The 24618-nt window shown below is 52.4% G+C and overlaps 3 protein-coding genes across 3 annotated transcripts; all 3 read right to left on the reverse strand.

Moving 5' to 3' along the window:
• Positions 1–2917: 2917 nt before the first annotated feature.
• Positions 2918–7874, reverse strand: LOC34623526. Its single transcript, XM_026334833.1, has 9 exons — positions 7700–7874; positions 5338–5913; positions 5082–5172; positions 4810–4875; positions 4583–4643; positions 4109–4324; positions 3820–3877; positions 3422–3571; positions 2918–2973 (listed from the first exon to the last, which is right to left on the reverse strand). The coding sequence occupies exons 1-9, from the start codon at positions 7872–7874 to the stop codon at positions 2918–2920; spliced, it is 1449 nt and encodes a 482-aa protein (XP_026190618.1).
• Positions 7875–8250: 376 nt separating this feature from the next.
• Positions 8251–13557, reverse strand: LOC34623527. The gene is made up of 12 exons (XM_026334834.1): positions 12478–13557; positions 12018–12339; positions 11597–11696; positions 11330–11430; positions 11053–11131; positions 10730–10811; positions 10381–10564; positions 10055–10166; positions 9815–9884; positions 9515–9676; positions 8526–8984; positions 8251–8388 (listed from the first exon to the last, which is right to left on the reverse strand). Exons 1-12 carry the CDS (start codon positions 13555–13557, stop codon positions 8251–8253), a joined length of 2889 nt encoding a protein of 962 aa, XP_026190619.1.
• An 8006-nt stretch (positions 13558–21563) lies between these two features.
• Positions 21564–23614, reverse strand: LOC34623529. The gene is made up of 5 exons (XM_026334835.1): positions 22901–23614; positions 22715–22777; positions 22269–22352; positions 21875–21989; positions 21564–21595 (listed from the first exon to the last, which is right to left on the reverse strand). The coding sequence occupies exons 1-5, from the start codon at positions 23612–23614 to the stop codon at positions 21564–21566; spliced, it is 1008 nt and encodes a 335-aa protein (XP_026190620.1).
• Between the last annotated feature and the right edge of the window lie 1004 nt (positions 23615–24618).

Below are 24618 nucleotides of genomic sequence, written 5' to 3' on the forward strand. Positions count from 1 at the left end.
CCATTGGATAAAATTTAGTGACAGCACAACAAAACACTAATTTTGTTGCAGTCTATTATTGGTGGCGCTTGACCCTGAAGAATATGGTGGAATGAAGGCACGCTTTGGTTTTGGAAATTACGACAAGGTCGGCTGTAAACAGACATTGCATAAAGTTATTACCGTGAGCATGGATTCCTTCTTTTTTACCATTATGGAAGTGCAAATATTCGTCCTTTCTGCGTTCTGATTATGTTTTTTCCTGGAGTAAAAGACAAAAGCAGTCACATGGGTAGTGCCTAGATTACAAGTAGCAGTCCAGTATACGAGCCATGCACGTCAGTATTCTTCTTCCGTGTTTACAAACGTGGCACAAACCGCAAACCTTCTTGTCTACTGTATTATGACTTTCATGGCTTGGTATATTTCGTTCCTGTTCACGCACTCAAGTCTGGAAGCGAATGAACAGGGTGCACACCAGGTCTACTAGCTGAAGCACGGTCAGCCTGTTTGTGGGCTAGTGTATCTGATATCCGCATTGAGCCATGAGACAAATAGACGTCCTCAAGATTTCGCAGACTATGTATGTGCTGATATATGTACCGAGGTAATATGGCACAAATTTTAAGTAAACATATACTTTGCGCACAGCCCGAACATTTCAGTTTCGCGGTAGTAGTATGTTTTAGCATCAGTCGCATTGAATCACGAACACCGTATACTGACAAGAGCATCAGCTTGGAACTATAGGAGCCCGCCGGTGGATACCATGAATCCTTCACGATTCTAAGCAGCGTAGGCGTTATCGTAACTCTACGCAGTTTCGTAGGTTGAAGCTTAAAATGAAGCGAACTCGATTTCAGTAATTCACTACTGATATACCGCTGTCCCATTTAGATATCATTGTCTTCGAACACTGCCTACCCCGCTGGTTTCCATGATGTATACATTGGCTTAGCTTTCTCTGCACTTTGGTATATTAATAGCTTAGCTCTGAGATGGATTCATTGATTGCACTCAAGGCAAAAAACCGTGGGATAACTTGGCGTTGGTCTTAGTCTTATTGTATGACCCCATTTTATCACCAAAGTAAACCAAATAAACACTCTTCCAGCTCCTGTGGGCTGTCTGCAAACTGCGCTCATCGTCTGACACTAAGCGGTTTCCCAGCATCGAACAATGTGGTAAATCCCGATCTTTTTGAAGACCCACAGCTTTGGCTGAGAGTCCGCCTGCGGAAACTCTGCAGCGATCTTTAGCTTCCTTCCTCGGGCAAATGCTCTGGTTTAGTTGCCCTACTGCAGGACTTAAACAGACGTCCAGTACTTGTAGGCAGACAGGATGATGCAAGCGAAGAACGAAGGCGAAGCGAAAATAGGCACTTGATTCTTGTCTCAATATCTTGTGAAAAAATTTCCAAAGGGTTTAAGGGTGCAGCTGCCAAAGCACCCACTTCACGCCCTGCGCTGAGAAGGCAGAAGAGCAAAACATCGCTTTGTGAAAAATTGAAAGCTGCATCACGCAGCCGCGACTTTAACCCCAACATCAACTCTATTTCACGACGTGCACCCCAAGAAAGCGCTCATCACAGCTGCTTTAAAGACTCAAAACTATATTGTAGCTCGAGTTTCAGCTCAAAAGACAGACGCGGCAGTATTGCCCAGTTACGACAGAGAAGTGGCAGTCCAAGCGATCGCAATGTAAAGCGAACCAGATCGGTGCCGAAAACTCCCGCAGAGGTGTGCCAATTGCCTCCGTGTCGGAAGAAGATAAAGTTTAGCCTCTTTAATTACGTGCATCTGATCCCCAGGAACACAAGCGAATACGACCGTTAGGCGTCGGAGCCCGTTTGTTAGGTCCCTTCACTTCATCCCATCGCGGTTGTATGAATAAACGAGTGCATTATCGAAGCTTCTGTACACATTCAACGAGAAACAAAGCTAGCAAACAGGTAGGAGTGTTTTATACTTAAGTGCGTTACTCCGCGAAAAAGCAATTTACTATGAGCGGACATCTGTCTTCGGCCCCTATGTGTACCCACAGCCTCAGGCGCTGACTGGCTGCTCGATGTTTTCTACCGTCTCTTTGGGGTTCGATGCACCCTGAATGATGAGGAAGAGGAGCTGCTGCGTGCCTGAGAGGCCTGTTTACAAGAAGTCACTCAAGCTACAGCGTGAGGCCGTGTGGGGGTCGTCATGAACAGCTAAATAGGTGAATCTTACTAAAGGCATAAATTGTTCCTCAGATAGCTTTCCTCTGCCTCTCCCCGTCGAACGTGCCATGGAAGAAGGCAAGACGTTTAAACTACATTGCTGCTACAGGTTGTATAAAGACCACTAAATCGCCCCATAAAAGCATGCAGCAAGCGTGCGTGAACCAACTCATAAGGAAAGCTAGAAACTAGCTGGGTCCCTTTCTGCTTGATGCCCAGCCTAGCGCTCATGCACTCAACAAGAATATCGACACACTGGCAGCACTAGGCTTCCCGTAGTGTCCCTGATATGCAGGCGATTTCGGTCCGCTAAAGTGCAGACAGCAAGGCAGCCGCTGCGCAGGAAGCACTTCGTGCGAAGGTCCACGGCTGCTATTAGAGAGAGGCTCGCGATTCCCAATTCGGCGAGATGTGTAGCTTTCCGCTTTTATCCTAGGCCCATCATGCAGTTCCAAAGATTAAATGAAAGTAACAGCTCAAGGCCTGTGGTGGCAGATCAGGCAGGAAGCTGCTATAAACTCACGTTTTATATCAAGCCGAGGAAGTTGAAGCAAGCCCATCATGCGCCAAAGCAACAAAGCTGATTGTTAGTATGCCACTCAGCATCTACAGCGGAAGGAGGATGACGGGGAGATCCTGCATGGGGTTCTTAGCTCTGTAGTGGCTTGGATTACAGCCAGCTAATTGGGGTGTATGCAATAACAAAGGGGAGAAAAATCCCTGCTGCTATTCCTCAGCGATGGATCGAGTGTTGAAGCTGTTGCACTTTGCGCACTGCAATCCTGAGGGCACAGAGAAGAGAGTAAACATATGTCATTAGACGACATCCGCATTAAATGCTGCTTCTGAAATCGACAGCAAGTTGCTCTACTCTTCGAACCTGTGTTGCTCAATACAGTAAATGCCACTATTCAACGAGGATATATCCCTACTATTGATTTACTGGATAGGCACGTAGGGGCAGAGCAAAGAAACAGCAGCAGTAGCCACAGTACTGGACGATTTTGCACAGTTGTAAGTGGGCACATGGTGACACTCTAGCATCTAGTTGTTTCTCATTACGTATTACCCTAACTCCTGGCTAAGTGTTGCCCTTGCAACCAAGGATAAACGAGGCCCTAGAATTCCAGATCACGAAGTGGAGGGACCTCATTCACCCATCAAAATCCCACTCTAGCAAATTCGGTCTCACAATAATCGATGAATCATCAGCAAAATGCAACTACTTACCAAGAAAGTGGAAGTCGGTGACTGATCGTTCAAGACAGTCGTTACATGCGATCCTGACTTTTCTCCTAAACTGCTCGTCGATTGGCGTTCGTGCTATTTCCTCGCTCAATTGCTTCCAAAACTCGCTATAATCTGCAATTGACTTGCTACCTGTCCACAAGCAAAAGGAGGCAGGAGAGTGTGAGCATACTTTTGCGGGAAGGGAAGAATTTCACGGCAACCAAAAATGAAGCATAGTTTCGGGCGCGTTCCATGAGCCCCTCTGATTGCCTACTTCTACGTTTGTGCCCTGCGCACAAACAACCTAATTCAGATGCAGGGAAGAAGATGCATCAGTCCAACAAGACTTCTGCAGCTAAGGTATGCAAGGAAATTCTCAGGGGCAGCTTTCTGCTTACACATTGGGCAGCGAATTGCCTGAAAACCCCTCTGTTTCTGCAGCAGCCTAAGACAGTCCTGTGTCGTGTCACCACATAATACGCAAGTACAACAGCTTCACGACCACTGCACATCCTTTCACAAGCTTCTTACATCAGGAGAAGGAGAGGCAAAGGAAAGAGCCACTAAGCAAGCCGCAACAGAAGCAAGAGGAAAAAAACAATTGGGTATTGACTGTCCTCAAAACCAATAAAGATGGACAGCGGCAGAACGGCTGTAAGCAAGACAGGCATAGCGCTCGGCATTTACCGCATGCAAGGTGTGTCCGCACTGGAGAACTTGGCTCTGCCTAAGGCTTGAAAACATATCCTCAAGACAAACTGGGCACTGTCGCTTCATTGCGTTCTCTAGGCATTTGTGCTTGTTTCGCAATTGTAAGGGGTAGCAACTGCCGCATGTTGGGCAATGAAAAAACGATTCCCTGCCCCCCGAACGGCAGATTCCGCATTCGTCGCAGTGATAGACCTGGAGAGCACACGGAGTCAGCGGAATGTTTTGAATTCCATGAATCATTTGCATGAGTGAACGGCAAAGATTAAACATGGATACGCTCTTGATCACAGAAGTGCGAAAGAAAAAAGGGGAAGAGCATGAGTAAAAAGGGAATGCGAGGCATTTAGCAATACGCACCTTCTTCTTCTCGCCTTGGTCATCCCAGAACTTACAGATATGGCAGAAGTAGGCACCAAACACACTTGAGCAGTTGATGCACGTGTTTCCTACTGGCTGGCGTACCCCACAGGTGGCACACACCACCTCCTCCACTGCATGCCGATCCACCTCGCTGCATATGCCAGCAGACAGCAGGAAAGGGCACCCACATGGACACTCGGGGAAGCCAGAATAAAGCGACGGGCACATCAAGGTGAGAAAGCAAGCACGATGAATAAACCAAGGTACAGGCAGGTACAGGCAAAAGAAACGGGTGGTGAGAAAGAGCGGGGTCATACTGCGCGTTCTCTTGATTCTCTTCATTCGCTTCGTTATGACAGTGGCGACACCAGTATATGCGCTGGCTGCAGATAACGACAAGGCGCAAAGTGGAATAGAGGCAAAGTGGAAACGCACTCCACAGTTACTCTTGCCCTTCCACCCTCCCCTCTTGCTTGTAACCTATCCGAGTACGCGTGGAGCCCTTGTGCAGCTAATGGTTTTCTTTCCAGTGCAAATACCAAACCCTAGACGCCAAAGTTGCACTCCTACACCTAAATATCGTCTGTACCAGCAAGGAGCAACAATCTTGCACTTCCGCCTGTAGTGCGTGCACCCCAAAGGAAGCTCTTCATCATTGTCTTTCTCCTTCTCCTCGACGCCTTCTCTCTTTGCTGAGCTGATTTTATCTCTGGAATTGGACGTAGGGTCAGAGTCGATGCCAGAGCCAAATCTCGAAGGTTCATCATCATCATCATCATCATCATCATCATCATCATCATCATCATCATCATCATCATCATCATCATCATCGTCTGCATCTTCACCTTCATCCTCGCTACTGCGAACATCCTCCCACAAATCATCTTCCTCTTCACTATATTCCGAAGGAGTCCCGTAGTCTTGTCGCTCATGCCGCTCTTGTATCTCTTCTCTCCCAGTCTCGGGCTCTCCTTCTGCTTCCCGCTCGCCCTGTTGAGAAGTCGTGGAGTCACTGAACCTTTGTTGCTCCTGATTCGGCTGTTGTTGGCCAATGACAGCTGTACCTCTTCGCACTTCAAAATTCTCTTCCTGCCGCGCTGCTAGACCACCCCCTAGCTGTTGATGGGTGTGTGCTTCCTCATTATCTGCAGCCCTCGGCCACTCTGTGGTACTACCGTTACCATTGCAGTTGTTTACAGTGTTGTTGTTGCTGCTGCTTTCGTTTATTGTAGCCTCCCCCCTTGAATCTGCCCCTCGTTCCGGAAGATTCTCAGTCTCCCTATATGAGGGCTCTGAGTCCGGCATCTTCAAGGAGGCGGCAGAGTCACGCACAGGGTCCTTCGCAGCCAAGGCTTCTGGAGGATGAAAGAGCGCCAAAAGAGGAAGAGCCAGAAAGCCAAGTAAGGACGTGTAAATCAAGGCTGCAAAGAAAAAGAAAAGCGAGGAAAAGGGGAACAAGTCCCCTGAAGACAAAGATCTAGGAAGAAATACTGATTACAGAAAGAAACCAAGGCGAACGGAAGGCAGCGGGAAGGCTCAGGCCATAGTCCGCATAGTGTAGAACAGATGGTAGCATAAATGCTCTGGAAAATCATGAAATACCCAAATGTTCCCAGTTCCAGGGTTCATCGAGTGCGGATGCAGCTATGCGGCAATCAGGCCCAAACGAAGAACTCCATACCCTAAACCCCCAACATAATAGTTTACTATTTAAGATAGAATACTACGTAAATTGCCTTGATTCATCTGGGCAAACGAGACCCAAGAATGCAAAAGCGTTTTTCTGCTGGGACTGCAGGCTGTGCTCTGTGGTAGACATGGGCCCCAGGTAAGTTATATTTAGTTACCCAAGGATGGGAAATGCCCGTTATGCTACTGGCAGATATTGTTTTTTATTAGGTGCGGTAAATTATACTCAAGTCACTACAACTCAGAGGCCTCCCCGACTACCTCTATTAGGTCCCCATGAGCTTACATTACAAATCAGCGCTGAAGGTCACTTCTACTCCTCTAGGCGATTATTCACTAGAACGGCACTCTACAGCCGCACAGTAATACTAGCTCGCACTACTCTAGCTCCGCAAAATGAGGGATATTGCATTTGATGGTATGTGGCAGCAAATGCCCACCAGGTGTAAGAAGCATTGAACAACTATCTCCACAGAGATGTGCACATTCATAACCAATCGAACCGCCTCAATATTGATTCCTTCCATGGCTCCTTTAAAGAATAGTTCTTCCTTTCTTTCCTGGACACCACATGGTCTTCGCGGTAAGGGCACCAAGAGGATTGCTAAAACGTCACAAGCCTAACCTGCATACCAATCAGGGAAGTTGCACACACAGTTACACAAGATACAAGTACCTATCATAGTACTCGACAACAGAAACATCTTTATGCTTCACAAAGGGAGCACTGAATGAATGCCCCAGACACACAGTCAATCCTCGCACACCGAGCATACCTATGGCGATTCATATAATAGCCATCTAAAAGCAGATTAGCCTGCTACGCTCGAAAACAATCTCAGAGCACCGCATATTTCCCATGAGAGCGTAGGTTAAGTTTTTAAATCCATAGCCCTCAGAGAACATTCGGTAGCTGAAGGGGTACAGCATGGCACCAGGAAGAGCGGAGTGCATAATACTTGAAGACGACAGGAGAACAGCATCTTTAAGGAACTGGCCCACTCTAGGATAAGCCTGTGCGCTGTAGAGGTATGTGCACGGGGGGCTGCAGAACGCCCCACATCAGTGGCCACGAAGTCGCGCTAAATGCGAATCCAAATCCTTGAGCATCAGAAAGGTCCTCGTTACTTGGCACGAGAGATAAAATCCCCGCCGCCTCCATGTACTACCACCGGGAACAGACACAGATAAGCGCAGGTTGATCTTCATTGAGCCACCCCCTAAAGCGTCTCTTCCACTGCCCACGCCACTAGACGTGTGCTGGTCTTCGTATTAAAATAAACTGAATGCCCGCGGATTTTAGAGACCTCCCCCCACGAAGCCACGAAAAACTTTTGATCTATAAAGCGGACACAATCATGCTAATTTTTAAGTTGCTTATTACGCGGACACACCAGTGGCACTTGCATACCCACCCTTTCACTCAGGCCTCCTCTTTTCCAACGATTAACGGACCTATCCTCTCGGCTTCTCATATTTCTTCCTCATAACAGGAGCACAGTAGAGTTATGATTCTGCGTCTGAAATCTAGTGAAACGACGCTCGCCGCTAGAGCCGGCATATGCCCTAGGATATTGAATGGGCCGTTTCTCCCTCCTTGTGTCTTCTCCCAGTCGTCAGCCATAGAGGGTCTTTCTGTGCGACATTTGGCATCAGCTTTTGTGGATAAATGTAAAGCCGGCAAAGCAGTCATTTAACTGCCCCCATCCAACGGCCTCGCCTTTCACCATTCCCAAAGTGCTACACGAAGCCCTGTTAATGCGTGTGCAGCTTTTTGTTCTAGTACTCCTGAATGCAAGGTCCATAGGGACCAGATTGCAGACGGTGTGTGTGCACTTGTCTACGTGCTTAGCTATAGATATGAAAGATCGACCTCGACTACTACACGCTGTCTCCTAAAACCGAAGTCTTCTATTTATCATTTAGAACCGCTCTATTTGGGGGAGGGCCAAGCTAGAGTCTCGCCGACACCCAACTGGTCCTTGACTCAGCAAACTTCACATACACTGCCTTTAGATTGTTTGTTTAGTAATTATATCTAGCTGTGAATCCCCTCGTAGGCCATCTTACTAAGGTGCGGCAGCCTCCCTACCTTCCCCTTCCGTTCCTTCTGCCTCACCGCCGTCCCGCAGAGCACTAAAACGACTGTTTGGAAAGGTCATCCGTTCTCCCCGGGAACATGCAAGCAGTGCATAGTGCTGAGGGTCCTAAAAAAGAAACCCCAGGGCCCAAGCAGCAAAGAGTTCCTGCATGCAAGGTGCGCTGTACCGAGCCATATGCTGGAGGGTGGCGCCCTTCATGGCTCATCGTTAGTCAGATGCTTCTGATTCTGTGGCTCCCTCACAGCACTGACCGATGCAAGCTCACCTCTTGTTGATGGTGGATGCATTTGGCGCGCGCTGCAATCCAGGAGGCTGCCAGTGCCACTCCTGTCGGGTAAATGACTGCCTCCAAAAAAGGAAAAACCGCCCTGACCAGTCGAAGCCCCCCCCTTCCTCCGAATCGCAACTCTGCTGCTGACCATCGACAAACGCTTACGCCAGGTCGCTAAGGACTGTTGCATCCGGGGCTGCACCTCTTCACAAGCAGAGCGCTGCCGGCTGAGCCGCTTGAATGAGAGCAAACGGCGTCGCCGGGAGTCCTGCTGTTGCTCTTCTTCTGGAGGCTGCTGCTGCAAGTGGAGCGAGCAGCGGCACGGGTCAGCAAGCCCAGCGGCAACTGTCTGCTGCAGTTGCTGGAGCTTCCGCCTCGGAAACCTCCGAAGTCTATTGAAGCATTGGTGCAACAGCTCGTTGTGCTCCACCTGCAACAGGGGGCAAAACATGCCCGGCACAAAGCAGGCGATAAACAATGCTGGGAAATGCATGCCAGAGAGAGGCTCCTAATAAACCTCCTCAAATAAAGAAACGCGCAGCACATGGAAGATAAAAGGACCCATCATAAGAAACCAGCCATAGTTATGCTGGAAAGGACCTAACCCGGCATATCAAAATCTACACATGTAGCCTCTATGGGCAATCTGCAAAAAGCGGGGCTCATCCCTTTCCCTGCTGTCCCTTCTCCATGCATATTAATATATGCAAATACACCCATACATATACACGCTCATTCCCTTCGCCTATATCCGTCCGCCATCTGAAACACTGCTTGTACAGAGATCTCTTTTCTTTGGCGTCGGTGCCTCCCTTGTCACCACTAGGCGCAATTCCTGCATCCCCTCAAAGCCGTTAATACCTCACTGAGGCAGGGACGCTTAAAGCATGTACGGCAAATAGGGGGATGCAGTCTGTAATGGAAAGGGGCAGACAGGCCAAGACCGCCTCCGGTCCTCACCAGGAGGGAAAGCTTTCCCTTGAGAGAGCCCATGACTTGTTCGAGAGACTGCATTTTTGCCAGTTGTCCTTCAAAGAAGAATATGACTCCAAGAGCTACGCGAAACAAGATCTTTGGCCCCTCCAGGATCAGGCAATCCCATATTCGCAGCACTGTGGGTTCCTGGAGTGTTTACGTGGCCGTGGCGACAAAAACAAGCAGCACGACGAACGAGATTGCATGGGAAAAGGCGAACACAGGCGGAGGAAAAGAGAGGGAAAGAGAACGCATAAAACTACAAAGGAGAGCCTCTTGACTCACGGGGCAGGAGGTACTGAAGAGGCAAAGAAACCACTCTGCAGCAATCCACTCGACTTCGACGCCGGTCTTCCTGCGGAACCAGTAATGCACTTGTGAGCACCCGAGGCAGACGTGTCGTACAGGAGAGGCAGGAAGGAGAAGGACAGCAAGGACTGGCCAAGCTGGCAGCAAGGGAAGCACATCCGACGCAGAGAGGAATATGGCTTCACGATCTTCCTCGGCACACCAGTAGGCACTTACTTGAGGACCTGATAAACTCGGGGGGCCTTTTGGCGGATCAGAATCTCCAAGACCTTCATATCCCGCCTTAAGTCCGCCATCCCACTGGTGTAGTAGCGGCCGATTTGCAGCCCTTCAGCAGGGAAAGACGAGCCGACAGAGGACACACACACACACACACACATACACACCAGAGAAACTCAGTACCGTGAAGAAGGACCCTAAGAGATCACTCGATTTCAAGGGGTAACGCAGACAAGGGAATTGCGGGAGGCTGCAACCAGGAGACAATTGTTGCCGCCCCTAGCAGTGCCGCCGTTCGCCCCCAGACCCCGAACCCCTCACACCTTTGTCTTTGTCCGTGGAAACAACCAGCTGCAGAAGCGAGGCGAGGGCAAGCTCCTCCTTTTGAAACAGCAGCATTGTTGCTGCTAGAAAATTGAGGCCCTGGCAATACCCAACGGCCGGCCGGGCAGCCGCGAATCCCCGCAGGACACGCCGCAGCGCACAGATGCCATTGTTGCAACGGAACTGCGGAGTGGTGTAAACAGCAGCAAGCGGAGTGCCACACGGTGAGGAGGAGGGAAGCGACACACGCCCTAAAACAGCAGCAAGGCGAGCGCGCACAGCCTGCGCAAGGAGAGGCACGAGGCAAGATGCTGAGCCATCTGGCGTAACGAGGACAATGCAGATCACCCTTTTGTTGCTGGGAAAGGTCCTCGGCAAGTCCACCTCAATTTGGCCGCTCACATCCCGCGGCAGCTGCTCCTGCTGCAGCCTGCAGGCACCAGCACGACAGGGGCAAGTGTAGCAGCACGAGCAGGATGACGACAGACAGGGGCCAGACGGAAGACGCAGGGAGAACGACCACAGACAGCATTAGCGCGAAGTCCACAGTCCGCGATGCAGAAACGCGCAGCAGGAGTACGAGCAAGCGCTCGGAGAAGGCAGCAGGAGGTCCTAAGAGATCGAACGATCCTTTCAATTAACCACCTCCTCCCATGACGTGGGAACCTCACCTTTCAAAGGCTCCCGGATCCGAGTCCAGGAGAGCGTCGGCTCCAAGAAAAACTGCCCAAACTTTTCCCCTGCAATGAATGGATTCAGCAACAGGATGGATCGGGACGGAGAAGCCGCCGTGACGATCCCACAACGCGCACTTTGCGCCAGCCAGACGCGAATGGGAGTGGCGAACCCGCCGAGCACCATCAGCAGAGAAGTCGGTTACTCAGGAAAGAAGCACAAGACTACGGGAGAGAGTCCCAGCGGGGGAGTGCGCATGCAGGAGCGACACGGGCAAGGCTTGCCTCAAGTGGTCTGGAATTCCCCGTCGAACAAGCTGTTTCACCATTTTTCGGTCGCTTAGCGTTGGATCAGCCGCTAGTAACGCTTCCCACCTTCAAGTGCAGAGCCACGCAAGGAGGCAGAAGTCGGAAAACACAATGAAACGGGAAGTCATGTCTGTCAAAGGGGCCCCCAAGAATCCGCTAAAGGCCTCCGGAAGGAAAGGCAGCAACAGCGGCAAGACTCCACCGAGCTCTCTCGTAAGGGTGCACAGCTTACAGCTGCGCCTGCTTTCTTCTCTGAGGGGCAGTCTTCGCCTCGTATGCTTCCACACGGGCGGACAGGTCTGCTCCCCAAAGGAAGCCATAGCAGCTCTCCACTGCAGCGCCGAGACATAGTACACGCAACTATTCACCCGCTAGTCTCTGAGATGAGGAAGGCTGCAGATTGACTGCCAGTATGTCTCCCCCACTAAGTGGCATTCACTCCGTTTTCCCCTCCCTGCTCCTTTGTTAGCACAACCCCCTTCTAAGCCGCCCCCTCCCGTATTATGTATCCCGTGTGGCTTCTTCGCACGGCCTTCTTCTTCCGAGCTAGCTGCAGTCTCTGCTGCCCCCTTTCCCCCCTGGCTCCCGCCGTCCCCAACTAAAGCAGCCCGCCCAGCGTCGAATACGCATTCAAGACGCACAGCACTCACTACACAAAACGGCTATGGGTAGACTACGACATGGGAAGGCTTCTACGGCCGCTTGAGAAGCTGACTCTAGAGACGGCACACCGCTGGCTGGAATCTCCACTGCCCCCGAAGCTCCCGAGATTTCGAAGGAACCCCCTCCTCGAGCAGACGAGCACGACGCGTCTGCTACTGAAGGGCAGCTGTCGCCATTCGTCTGCTGCAGCAAGTCTGCGACTGGAGAGCTGCAGCAACGCAGCAACATCAGGGGAGATCGTGGCTGGTGCTGCAAACGCAGAGACTCCAGCCGAACAAGGGGGTCATCAAACTCCAGCACACAGGCTGCCTCCTCCAGATCCTGCCCCCCGTAGGCCTCACTGAACTCTTTCTCCCCCTCCTCCGATAGAAGGTCGCTGCCGCTGCTGCTGCCGCTGCTGTTGCTTCTGCTGCGGCTGCTGTTGCGGCTGCTATGGCTACCCTTCAGGACGGCATGACGAGCAGAGGCCCTCCCCACAGACTCTTGAAGACACCCCGGGTGAGCTCCTAGCGGCTCCGAAGGCTCAAATTGCAGCGTTAAAGCGCTGGTGCTGCAGCTGCGGTGCGTCCCTGCAACAGGGCTAGGCCTGCATGGACAGATCCTGGTATCCCAAAGACTATGCGTCATCACGCCAGAAAAACTGAAGTGTCGTTGCCGCAGCCAAGGGAGAGACTGCCTGCTGTTACTGGTGCTGCTGAGTTTGCTGCTCTGGGGGCTCAACGTCGGGCGCCTCCCGCTGCACCCCCTGCCACTGCTCCCGCTGTACTTGCTGCTTCTGGATGGCGGAAAACAGAGAGGCTCTCCGGAAGGCTGTCTGCTGCAGCAGAGATCGATGTGCAGAGCCCGCAGGTGCTTGGCCGTCTCCTTCAGCAAGCCGCTGCTACTGTGCCTACTTCCTGCGACATGGTCAGGGGCTGCTCCACTGCTGCTGCAACGCCGTACGCTGCAGCAGGCCTCTCCCCTCGTGGCTGCATTGAACTTGCAATTTCCACTGTCGCTGACGCAGCAGTCACAGCCAGATTCTCGCTTCTCCATGTACAACAGGGCTGGCAAGGGCGAGAGAGAAACGGCCTCCACCAGCGGGAGAACCCCAATATCAGACAACGTGGATGGGCTAGCACCGCTGCTACAGTCCTTTCCAGAGTGCCCCTGCACAGGCTGAAGGGCCTCCTCGCTCTCCTGCATCTGAGGAACCCCCTTCTGCATGCCAAGAGGGCTGTTATAGACCCCCAGCAGCGACGATACGCAAAGACGCCTCGGCGTTCGCGTCTGCTCCGCTGCCGCGCCAATGGTCTCCAGTTTCTCCAAAGTGTCGCTACACCTGTCCTCTGTCCGGCCGCTGACACGGCCACTGTTGTTGCAGCTAGTCGTGTTTTCGCCCTCAGAAAAGAGGCTTTCCCTAAGCATAGATGAGAACTCGGCTGCGGCTAAAGCTCCTTGCGTTTGACTCGCCAGTTCAGCGGCCCGCGAGGCTCCTGTTCGGGAGGCGCCCCCATCATGAGCCTCTGGACACCCCGCCCTATTTTCCATTGCTCGCCTGCTCGCTCTCTCGCTGAAGAGGGAAGCAACAAGGAACGGAAGAGGGGGCCCCTTCCGTCCGGAAGATGCAGGGAGGAAAGCGGGGAAGGGGGGGAAGGTGGCCAGCCAGGGAATATAAGGGAGAGCCCAAGAACCAGAGCCGTCGAAAATTGCGCTCCTGGAGCCTTCGAGGGGGGTGCCGCCTTTCGCCGTGCGATGGTCTCAGGTGCTACCCAGCCCCCCGAAGGGCACCACCCTCAGCCGCACAGCGCTGCTACTCCAATCGGCAAAACAAGGGGCCCCCGCTATAGCCTGTGTCGGCGATGAGGCATCACAGATGCGGGAGCCCAGTGACACCCCTCCTGAGGTGGAGGGGGGAGAGGAGGAAGAAGGCAAGGAGGAGGGAGGGCACAGACGACGGGAGCGATATCTGCAGCAACACTCAAGGAAGAGGGACGACGGATTTAGGGCCCTTTCCTTGCCTATGGAGGCTGCTGCATGAACACTGGCGTTGCAACAGACCACATAGATAGTAAAAGAACAAACAGAAGGCGAAATACTCCCTTTTCGTCCGCAAGCCCCAGAGGCTACTGTGGACGGCGACCGGCTGTCTGGCCCGGCCCTGGTGTTGCTGCTGTTCCTCCGAATGCTGCCACTGGCGTTGAGATCTACCTGCACTTTTTGACTTTATATATTTGATACGCATTTCGGTAATTTTCTGATTCCAAGGAGAAAAGAAAGGGGACCCAGACGCGCTTCACGCAGGGGTCCACGTCGTCTACACTCTCTCTGCTCGCTCTGGGCAGTAGTGCTCTTCATCAGTACATAGTCAGTGTTGGTTCTATTGGCTGCGGCGGCGCGAATACTCTTGGGTGACCCGAAACACGGGCATCAAGCAATTTTCGCTTTACCTGTTCGCTGTCTGTTTTCAGTAGATGTATGCTGGAGAGCTGCTGCACGCGGAGCTCTGCTTCGGGACATACGAGAGGCTACACCCTATCGCTCACCTGCAGAGGACTAATTGTTCGGTTAGCCTGAAGGCATTTAAACTCCAAAAGTCCGATAAAAAGGCAACCTAAATTTAGTCACTATTATTTTGGGAGATACCGCTAAAGCCTGCATGACGAGGGGTGCCAAGTTCCCCCCACTTGAACGGTCAGATCCTTGGTGCATACGTAGAGCTATGCTAGTACAGGGCAACAACGAACGCTTCACTTGAGGCCCCCCCTATACACCTTGTAGCAGAGGTGCTTTCTCTTTGAAAGTATCTTCTTCTGCACGTACTACCCCACGTACAAGGCCAGAGACCGCGGTCCTAGAGTCGGCGTCTGTGGTAGCGCATGCTCTGCTCCCTCAGCACCCGTAGGGCCTCTTATCATGATGAGACAACAAATTCTATTCTCTGTTCATACGACGGCGGTACACTTTTTCGTGGTAGGAGTCGATGCCGTCCGTTCCTTGATGCAAATGCGCTAATCGCAAACACCTTTCTTCGGCACGGTGGCTCCTACTTTAAGAGTCTTCAGTAGTCTTACAAGTGTATCGCAAGAGCTCAAAGCATTCTCTTTACTTCTTGAGGCTGGCATTATCCCGTATGAGGGTCAGTTCGACTGATATTAGCCTCCCAAGGCGGCAAGCTTATGCACTTCACAGGCGAGTGCGATGTACTGCTACGTGACGCCGCTTCCGTGTGTGATGCAGTATACATGCACCCCGTCGAATTGTGATGGTCAAAAGAATATGGAAAGTTCGTCTGTACCCCGGTGAACGTTGGGTGGGCGGCTCTCGAACAGCAGAAATTAAGGGATCTCACGCGCCGCTCCGAGCTGATTGCGTAAAATACGTATTACCACCCCGCCACTCCACTCCCCAACAAAAACATAAACAGCATATCAGAAGGCGGGTGAGCAGTAAGTGGTATTGTGGTAGCTCGAGACCAGCCAAACTTTGGGCAGCGAGAAGTTTCATGTTGAAGCATTTGGACCATGCCATCAACATGAAATTCCTCGGATTGTAGTCGTAAAAAGATATTGAGCGCCAATAATTAAACGCACTGCCAGCGAACCGCAATCTATTTGTGGCTTTTTCTCGAGGGCCTCTCAGGACCCCATGGAATAACTTATGCTGCGTGAGGCTCCCGTGCAACGCACAAGCATACTCTTGAGGACCTTCAAGTGGCTGGAAGTAATAAAAAAAGGCTAATGGCGTTCGTCTACATTCATGGCATGTGATAGCTAGTAGGCGAAGAGGAACTTGTATGGATACGTCGCAAAAAGGGACAAATGCAGTGCAGCAACGAGGCTCGATAAGCGCCACCTCCACCTTACCTCGAATGAAACTGGACTGACTAAAAGCTTCTTTGCATCAAGAAAGGCTTATCGGCGGCCCCTTGTGCCGGTCATCCGTAAAAATGCATGTCTACAGCCCCTATCCAAAGATGATGGACTTGTAGTACGCTTCGGCACTGCCGCTCAATCTCTACCCAAAGCTTTTCAGACTTTCGCCTCTTCAGCAGTCTTGTGCTTGTGCTTCACCCGACCAAAATACAGAAGAGAGGAGCATCTGCTCTCGGATGCATTGGAGCAGAGCGCATCAATGAGAGCTGGCATTGCAGCCCAGACTAGTGAGCAACACTGGGGTCTTTGTTTCAAGGCTGTCTGGGCTTCGAGCCGCTGCAGGGTCCTTCGTGTTCAAAGCCACTTTGGGGAGGTGCAACTGCATGGCACATACAGGGCCAGCGTCCTGCGGGATAAGACTTCGGAGACCTTGTTGCTGGGTGTCTGAAAGATTGGCAAGAGCCCTAGGAAGTAACTTATACGAGAAGGCTGCAACTTGGCTGCAAAGCAAGCTGTAATTCTACCGCGTTTATGTACTGTGTGGTCATGTACTAAGGCTACAGTTCGCATACATCACTCCTAAATCTGATTTAAGCGGAAATTTCCCCAACATTTGGGGTTTCATGCCGATTCTACGAAAGGGCCCCAAAAAGAGGGTTCTGCGCCATCTAGTTTGCCAATGTTTCTCCTGCTGCCGCTTTCTCTGCGAACCAGCTTTCGTGCTGCTTGCGGGTCGGCAACCCGAATTCCTGCAACTGGGCTTACTGCATGAACATGTTTGCTAGCTGGATTGGAATGGCTCTTCATTTTCCTTGCTGTGCGCCCCGCGCTACCACGTAGGCCCCCCAATACCATGAGGGCAACGGTAGGTGTCTCTCGGCCTGAATACCTGTTTGCGCGTTGCATCTGGATAGACAGTGCAGCAGCGTGCTGCAAACTGACGAGTAGCGAATTGTTATGAGAGTTCTACCTGCACTGTCTCTATAGGCGACTGAGCCGAGGCAGCAGAGGCTCGCAAGAGCGCGTGGCGAGCCAGCCCCCCAGTTGAAATAGATGAAGCTTGCATTCTCTGGGCTGTTGGTCGGAGAGACTGCAGTGCCTGCCTGCCCTCTGCTTCGTAGAAGTTCGTTACGTCTCTCTTGTCTCTTGGTCATCTCGCACGATGCGTTCGTCCTTGCACCATGGGGAACTTAAGCCTTGGCCAGATGATGCCCTAAAGTGTTAGATGAAGCGCTGCAGGACTTCACTGAAATCTCGGTCGATCATCAACATGTGCAGCCCCACAAAGGCCGCACTTCCCGAAAACAAAAAAAAGTAGTAGAGGAGCCGCCTACCCAAGTCTCCCCGTGCAGCCACCTCTATCGCCACGTCCTGAGCCGACCAAAGCCAACGCAGCAACAAAACAGAGAAGGCAACGCTTTGCTGCACCCAAGACACCGCGCACAAAGAAAGCAAGAACAAGCAAACAAAGCACCCCGGGGAGACCGCGCCAAAGAAGGAGCAGCTAGCAGTTCTCTAGAGGTCACACAAAATAATTGGCGAGTCGTTAGCACCAGTTGGGCAAAGATCTTAGGAAGTCTGGCTGCGTCCGCATGCGATGGGAAAGGCTGGGGACGAAGAGAGGCGACAACATAAAGCTGCCGCTGTGGCGAAGACAAAGAGACTATAAGGAGCTAGAAAGCGGCACGGATAGCACACGGAGAATCCGGCATGTTTGCTTACCACGATGCCCCAAGCGGCTGCCGCAGTTAGTAGAGACGATAAAAGCTCTGTGGTGGCAGTCAAAGCAACACGAAGCTGAGGCGTATAAGGCAAGTGACCGTGATGGGTTTAAGCAGACAAAGGATCTTGATGGCATTCCGCGCACTAAGAAGCATGTGACTAGCGTTTCGTGGATCAGCAGAGTCCCAGTGGCCTCATAACCAAGCAAAAGCTGCCAACTGCGTGGAGGAGGAGAAAGCTTTACGGTAGCCTCCGGCTAGGGCGGAGCACAAGAAAACCAGGCAGCCAAGGTGCCAGACATATATGCCGTTACTTGGGTAGAAGGTCCCGCGGTAAGAGAGGGCCTTGAGTTTGCGCAGGGCCAACGCCATGAGGATCCCGACTAGGAGAAAAAAAGTGTAGATTTCGAGTTGTATCCCACCGTCAGCGCCCGAGACCACCTCCACTACCATGTCCTGATGAGACATGCAGCGCTCGGATGCATGGAGCTCTACAACCGCCTCTCAGGACGAGGTACTGGCGCTCGTTAGATACTGCAAGCTATGAGCTGCTACGGCACTGTAAGCGTTGCCTTTTGCCTCTGTGAGCAGCAGCGCAACTTCAGGTGCGACTGCGCTTGCCCCTTCTGCTACCACTGCGGCTGTCTCGACTGCAAAAAGGCAAAGGAAGCGCTTAGAACAAGCGGCCTGGGGACATGGAATAAGGGCCTTCCATAGCCTTCTAGCGGAATTGTTCGGGAATGACGGTCATGAGGTACCACGATGCCCCATAAGGAAACTATTGCCAGGAAGGTCAGAACCATCGCTGCAGCAAGACGGCACAAGGGCGTCAAAAGCAACACACGGATGCATCTGATGCGGGGAAAATTCGCCCTCCGTCGGATCACACCTTCAAAAGACGGCTCTAAGGGATCCCGCTGCCTAAGAAGAGGCATCACCGATGTTGTGTAGCGCCTTGGACTTCGGCGAAAGGCCTCCAAACCTTGAGCCTGCAAGGGCCTCGGATTCCGCCACCCTCAACTGCCCGCTCTCTCTGCCCTGATCCCATGATCGAGGTATATACGTTTGTGGATGCATGCGCACATACGCACACATATATCTACGTACATTCAAGCATACGTATACGCCTATATACATGCATAGATACCTGCACACATGCATCCATGCATATATATATACATGCATTCACACTCAAAAGGCAGCCGCAGAACGCATACCTAAACAAGCTCGTAATCTCGTGCTCGTCACTGCACCGTTGTTGCTGCTACTGGACGCCCCTACAAAGGCCGTTGTGTGCCCAAAGTCAGGGAGGATCCTCTGATGGAGAACCCGAAATTTTCCCAGGCGTCAAAAAGCGTCCCTCTAGCCCCCCAATTGTCTTCCCCTCTCTCTGCCTCTCTTAAAGGGTCTTCGTGGATATACATGTATATATGCCGCGCTGGTGGAAATCAAGCAGCTGCTATGGCTCAGATATCATTCTGCGCATCCTACCTCTTCGTGGGCTCTGTCGGTCTCCCGAGAACCATTGGACTCTGTAGGGGCGATGTCGCTTTGCATCGACACACAAGCTTCAGTAATGCGACATGCGATTCCGTTCAGCACCAGGCATGGCATCTGCTTCTTCCGGCGGGGTGAAGAGAATGCTGAGTGACCCTTTCTCACGAACCTGTGGCTCTCTAGAGAGTCCCAGTCAGTTTCTGTGCAATAATCCGCTATCCCCGCCTCTGTATCCACCTCATTCTCGCCGATTGTGTCTGCCACTTCACCAGGCGTGCCCTGGAAAGATTGGAGAGACCCCCGGTTGCTGCGGGGATTTGCGCTTTCGCTGAAGTTGTCCTTTAAGCCTCTCTCAAGTGGCATCACCCCCTTCACGCCTCCGATATCGTGCCCATCCGCGCCTAGCGGTTTGGATTGTTTCAAATGTAGATCTGCTCCAACATCTCTGGAATCCCTGTAATCCCTTTTCTGCACCATTGTGGCTTTGTTCCTCGCCAGCTCTCCCCAGCGCCCCCGGTCACCCACGTCTGCTACGCCTCTGAGCTGTCCACAAATGTGTGGCGCTCCTGCCTCGAAAGCCTGTTGCTCCTGTGCAGAAGCCACGCGGTGACTGTGGATGCGGAAACACAGCGACGGTATGCAGTTAAAGGGCTGAGCCGCCGTCCGTTACGCGTCTGAACTCCTGCCCCTTGCGGCTCTTCTAGGAGCAACGTGCTGCGGGGCTGCAGAGCAGCTCAGAGTCTTCTGCGCTTACTCTCTCAAGTGTTTGCATCCAATCAAGCAAAAGGTCTGCGTCTGCTGATAAAGAGATAGAGCGGTTCGCAGCCCTTGTAAAGAAATGTCGCTGTTAAGCGGGGAGGGAGTGAGGAACGCACATGGAAGATGGCGCAGGGCTGAAGGGATAGGGACCCTCACATAGAAGACTGCACAGTTGGGGGGCCATGACCTGCCGATCGAGGACAGGGTACAGATATGACCGCAGCCAGGTAAAGTAATGAGAAAAGCACCACAATGCACACGACGTGATCACAACTTTTAGTCGCCCGAAAACAGTGAGTGGAGGTGTCTTCCAGAGTAAACACCCAGATAATAGATTTATAACCATAAAGGGGAAAGCTTCACTGACGGAAAGTGGGCATACTTTGCATGGGCTGATGAGGGCAATGGACGAGCTCAGCTGACCGCTGGTCGGAGGCCATAAAGTGTTAGAGATTGTTACGTTGCTTGAATCAACGCATATTGCTTCCTTATAAGCACTGTCTAATATTGATTTTCAAAATTTTAACGTAACGGCAGAAAATGCCCTTTAGCGCTTAGAGGAGCGGAGGTACTTTCCGTGCGTAGCGGGGGGTTCGACCAGTGGCGCACTTCAGTATGGCTAGGGCGTGATTATTGCAGCACCATCATTTAGCCTCTCTTTCCATGAAACCGAGGGTAAAAGTAGAATTTGTGGTATGATAAACCTCATAACAGCGTCTCTAGACAGCGCAAAGATAATCTAATATCCTTAACACCAGATCAATACACCTGTTCGTGGTCGTAGAGCCCGTGTTGGTGTTTGTAACCACTACAAAATTCGTCGAACAAAGCACCGTGTTTATGACCATGAAATTTTGATGGCCAGTGCCATGGACGCTGCACCGCCAGAAGGCGTATTGATCCACTCCGTAGCGACTAGCGTCGCACTGCCGCCTCGGGGTCGGTCACCTGAAATGGATGTGTCGAATGGTGGCCATTGTTGTGTCACGCTCAATCAGCCACAAAGATGTGTATTGCTCATTTCATGTCCTATCGCAGTAGCAGCCACTCATGCTTCTGTGGATCTGCCTGAAATGCATTGTTCTTTGCTGTTCACCTTGCACGTGAAACTGTTGACAGCCCTACGCCACCAACATCTCCAGCAAAATCCTGGGACGCGTCATCCAAGAATGAAATGTTTGCCCCGGTAAAGTTCTGGCTTAACTGCGAGCGACTGTAAAAGAAAGTCAGACCCCTCCGTGGGAAGCAGCAAAAGAACGAATGGGTCGAACCCCGTTGCTCCCTCGATTAGCCTTGGTTTGAGCAAAGAGGCAAGCTGTGCAGAAGATACTACCTTGCTGCAGCAGTGAATGTCTTGATTCAAAGCGGCCCCAACCTAAAAAGGGGCTTGTAGCCCATTTCTAGAGCAAGTTGCATTAGCGCATGTCCGTCGAGGCTCTAACCCCCCAATATGGGCGCCACGAGACACGCAATGGAAGCGAACCGATAAAAAGATATGCTTTGGGGCCCTGACACAGTTGTGCTACATTGTTTTTCTTAGCGAGATCACTACGCTCTTGAGCTGCCTTGCGGCGTTTAGCGGTGACGAGGGGGGCGGAGGCGAGGGCGTAGCACAGGGGGTGGTTGCGCTTGTAACTGCAGTCTCACCACGATGGGCCAGAGACTCTATGATTCACAAGAAAGTGCTTCACACACACTGCCTCCGTCACTGCTTCCCTTCCCATTGTTTGAGGTTAGCTGCACATCGGACAGAGCACCTGCGATTATACACGACTTGACTTTTATTTCCTGACGTTGGCTTCAGGCTCCTTCACGAGAAAAAGACACAGGCTAGTCTTCTAACAGAGGGAGCGGAAGAAAAACCTATGACAAAACTTCTACGTAATTCGGACTCTGGAGAATCGCCAAAGGACCCTTTCATCTCTTCGCCCTCCCCCCCCTCCGCGTACCACCTTCCTGACAGGAATGACTCGAGATCCTGCTAGGTCCCTCTGCTGCTATTACTGCTGCACTTACGCAGTTTGTCTTTAAAACTCATGATATCGACAACCAGCGGCGTAAGCGTTCGCGGGTCCGGCGTCGGTTCGAAGGGGAGCGATTCGAATGGGATTTTCTCGGCATGTCGCACCAGCTTAGGCCACCCGAGACAGCAAACACAGGGAAAACACCAGAAGACAGACGAGGTGAATTTGACAAGCCCTACGGCGGTATGCCTTGAAAGCTCGTATCTCTCCTTTGAGTATATAAGAGACTGCCGGCCACCCTAAGTATCTCTTGGGTTCATTTCAATCAATCCCTGTGTCAGTCCGCCCACTCCAGTGTGCAGCTACACTGTTTCATCCGAAAAAAGATAAAAGGTGTTACAAGACCCGGCAGGAATGCTTCATGGCGGTTTTGGCTGCATGGTCACCTGCTTTGTCTCGTCAAACTTCGCAATTACTTCTTCAAATGCCGGCAAGAAAAAATCCTGGAAAGATGCCTTGTCCATCTCCGCCTGCGAAGAAGGCGAGCAATGGCAAGCGAATGAAGGCAACACAGAGTTTCTTATAGAGCAAGGATGAGAACCCCCGGAGAGCCGCGAAGTACGGGTAGAGAGAGGGTCCAAGGGGTTACCACCAGGAGCATTGGGCAGAGAAAACGGAGCGGGTTGACTTAAGTGCGGCTTTCATGGAGCGACACAGCACGACAAAGCCACAGGAGCAAAAATTTCCGGGAGGCCTACACAATGCGCACGGCTAAGTGGGAAGAAGGCACGGCAGTAAGCAGGAAAGACGCTGCAGACCAGGCCGAGGACTGCACAAAGCCCCCCTGTAGAGCCATCACCAGCGCACAGGGGGGTGTGTGGAGGGCGCTTACCTTGTAGAATTCCTTCAGGCCCTGCAGAACCTTTACGATGAGGTCACTGTCGAGACCCAGCTCCTGCGGCACAAGTACCACCACCACGGAAACTGGACGTCATTCGCACACAGCCTCCCTATCCTCAAACGCGTCAACATGCGAAGGGGTGAGTCAAAGTGGTACGCTGAAGGCCTTGATGCTTGCCTCGTAGAGTTCGCGCATGACCACTAGGGCGTCTCGGCTTAAGAAATTCTTTTTCAAGCCGGCGGCAGTCGCGTATTGCAGTAGGCGGTGCACCTTTTCGACCTCCAGCTTCAGTAGCTCCACAGCACACACCCCGTGGGGGGCCCCCTCCGGGGCACCTGGGGCCCTTATCTTTTCTTTGAGTTGCTCGCACAAAGCCTCGGCTGCTGCAGAGCCCTTGGCAGCCATGAGGCCTGCAGCGGCTGCCCCAGGAAGTGCTTCTGCGTTCGTCTTGAGCTCCAGTGGGGAAATCATTCTTTGATGGGCATCGCAGCCGCGCAAGAGCATGCAAAGGTTTCCGTCGGGCAGTTCAGAGCCTCGATCGTTCAGCAGGGGCTTGTGGCATCTCAGGAATGCGGCCATTGCCAACACAGTGGCGTCGGTGGCTGTTCGAGAGTCTCCGCAGGAGGCGCTCCCGCCTTCAAGAGGAGCAGCAACTGCAGACAACAGGCCCGTCTGCGAGGACCGGTAGGGGGTGGGCTGGAAAGTGCTCATGGACATGAGCGATCCCGAGGCAGACGGGAAGGGGGGCTTTGAAATCTGCGAATGGAGGGATGAGGCCCCCGCAGGGGCCCTCCCGTTACCGGCCTGAATTTGGAAAGTGAGGCCCCCCGAAAAGATGGAACAGGTGGCGACAGCGGCAGCTACCGCCAGCGAGGACCAGGGTAGACACATTTGCGCTTAGAGGGAAGGAAGGGCGCTTGTGGCGAGGGCAGTCTCTGCCTCTATCTGTCTGAAGGGGGCGGAGGCGGGAGCTGAGTCGCCTTTTCAGGGCTTCGTGGGAACACACAGCACCGTTTTCTGTCCGTTTGAAGGTTCGTTGCTTGCTTGCAAGGTACACTTCAGGCCTACCCTTCGCTCGGGCTGCTGCAACCTCCAGGGACCGGTGTCTGGCAGGAAACTGTGGCAGAGACAGCCGATGAAGGGACACAGAAGGGAGGGTAGGGGGTCGGAAGCGATGTAACTACCAGTTCCGAGACGCAACACACACACACAGAGAGGGCCACATCGAGAGAGCGACGGCCGAGAGGAACTTGAACACGGGGCTTGACTCGCAGGGAGACACGCAGGCACTATGGGAGAAACGAAACCGAATGTGCTGCTGCCCTCACGCCCACAGAGCCTTATGGACACGCCAAATTCAGAATTAAACCAAACGCTGTCTGCTGGAATGCGCCAGAAGTTGCTGATGAGCCGACAACCGGATGCTGGCTGGGACAGCTTGCTAGGCTCCTCAGCAGCAAGCAGCAGCAGCAAAGCAGCAGCAGCCAAACAGCCCCGAAAAGTGATGCGGGAGGCATTAGCAGCTGCTCCGCAGTATCTTGGCAATTTCTGAGTGGCGATTCTTGCCAGAAGGATGATTCGCTGCAATTCGAGGCGCACAAGAGGATTGGAATGCGCCGCTTCCTACTATGGCTGCCACGGTTCTCCGCCCTCGAAAGGCACAGCGGCAGTGTTCGTCTGTACAGATTCGATCTTGAATTGGCACTACGGCAAACCTGCTCATTTGCTGGCAGCAGGCCAGGGGTCCAAACCCATTCGCAGTCTTAGACACTGCGCCAACAGTAGCAAGTCCCCTGTGTGTGGCAGACGGCACTCTTCGGCGCGCACTAGAGCTGCAGGTGTCTGTTTCACGGAACGAACAACGAATAACTGCTCCGCAACAACTGCTCCCCTTT

The sequence above is a fragment of the Cyclospora cayetanensis genome, unplaced genomic scaffold (genome assembly GCF_002999335.1).
Source record: "Cyclospora cayetanensis isolate NF1_C8 unplaced genomic scaffold, CcayRef3 CcayRef3_contig_50, whole genome shotgun sequence".
Lineage (NCBI taxonomy): Eukaryota > Apicomplexa > Conoidasida > Eucoccidiorida > Eimeriidae > Cyclospora > Cyclospora cayetanensis.

What these genes read in the sequence shown, in the direction of transcription:
- LOC34623527 (XM_026334834.1), bottom strand. Translation starts at nt 13,557, where the DNA reads ATGGAAAATAGGGCGGGGTGTCCAGAGGCTCATGATGGGGGCGCCTCC. An exon ending in CCACTTGAGGCAAGCCTTGC is followed by an intron (nt 11,132 to 11,329) that starts CCGTGTCGCTCC and finishes TTGCTGAATCCA; the next exon opens with TTCATTGCAGGGGAAAAGTT. An exon ending in CGAGTTTATCAGGTCCTCAA is followed by an intron (nt 9,885 to 10,054) that starts GTAAGTGCCTAC and finishes CTGGTTCCGCAG; the next exon opens with GAAGACCGGCGTCGAAGTCG.
- LOC34623529 (XM_026334835.1), bottom strand. Translation starts at nt 23,614, where the DNA reads ATGTGTCTACCCTGGTCCTCGCTGGCGGTAGCTGCCGCTGTCGCCACC. An exon ending in TCATGCGCGAACTCTACGAG is followed by an intron (nt 22,778 to 22,900) that starts GCAAGCATCAAG and finishes CTTGTGCCGCAG; the next exon opens with GAGCTGGGTCTCGACAGTGA. An exon ending in GCCTGAAGGAATTCTACAAG is followed by an intron (nt 22,353 to 22,714) that starts GTAAGCGCCCTC and finishes CCTTCTTCGCAG; the next exon opens with GCGGAGATGGACAAGGCATC.
- LOC34623526 (XM_026334833.1), bottom strand. Translation starts at nt 7,874, where the DNA reads ATGACTGCTTTGCCGGCTTTACATTTATCCACAAAAGCTGATGCCAAA. An exon ending in CCTGTGGGGTACGCCAGCCA is followed by an intron (nt 4,325 to 4,582) that starts GTAGGAAACACG and finishes TGTGCTCTCCAG; the next exon opens with GTCTATCACTGCGACGAATG. An exon ending in GCGGACACACCTTGCATGCG is followed by an intron (nt 3,878 to 4,108) that starts GTAAATGCCGAG and finishes GACACGACACAG; the next exon opens with GACTGTCTTAGGCTGCTGCA.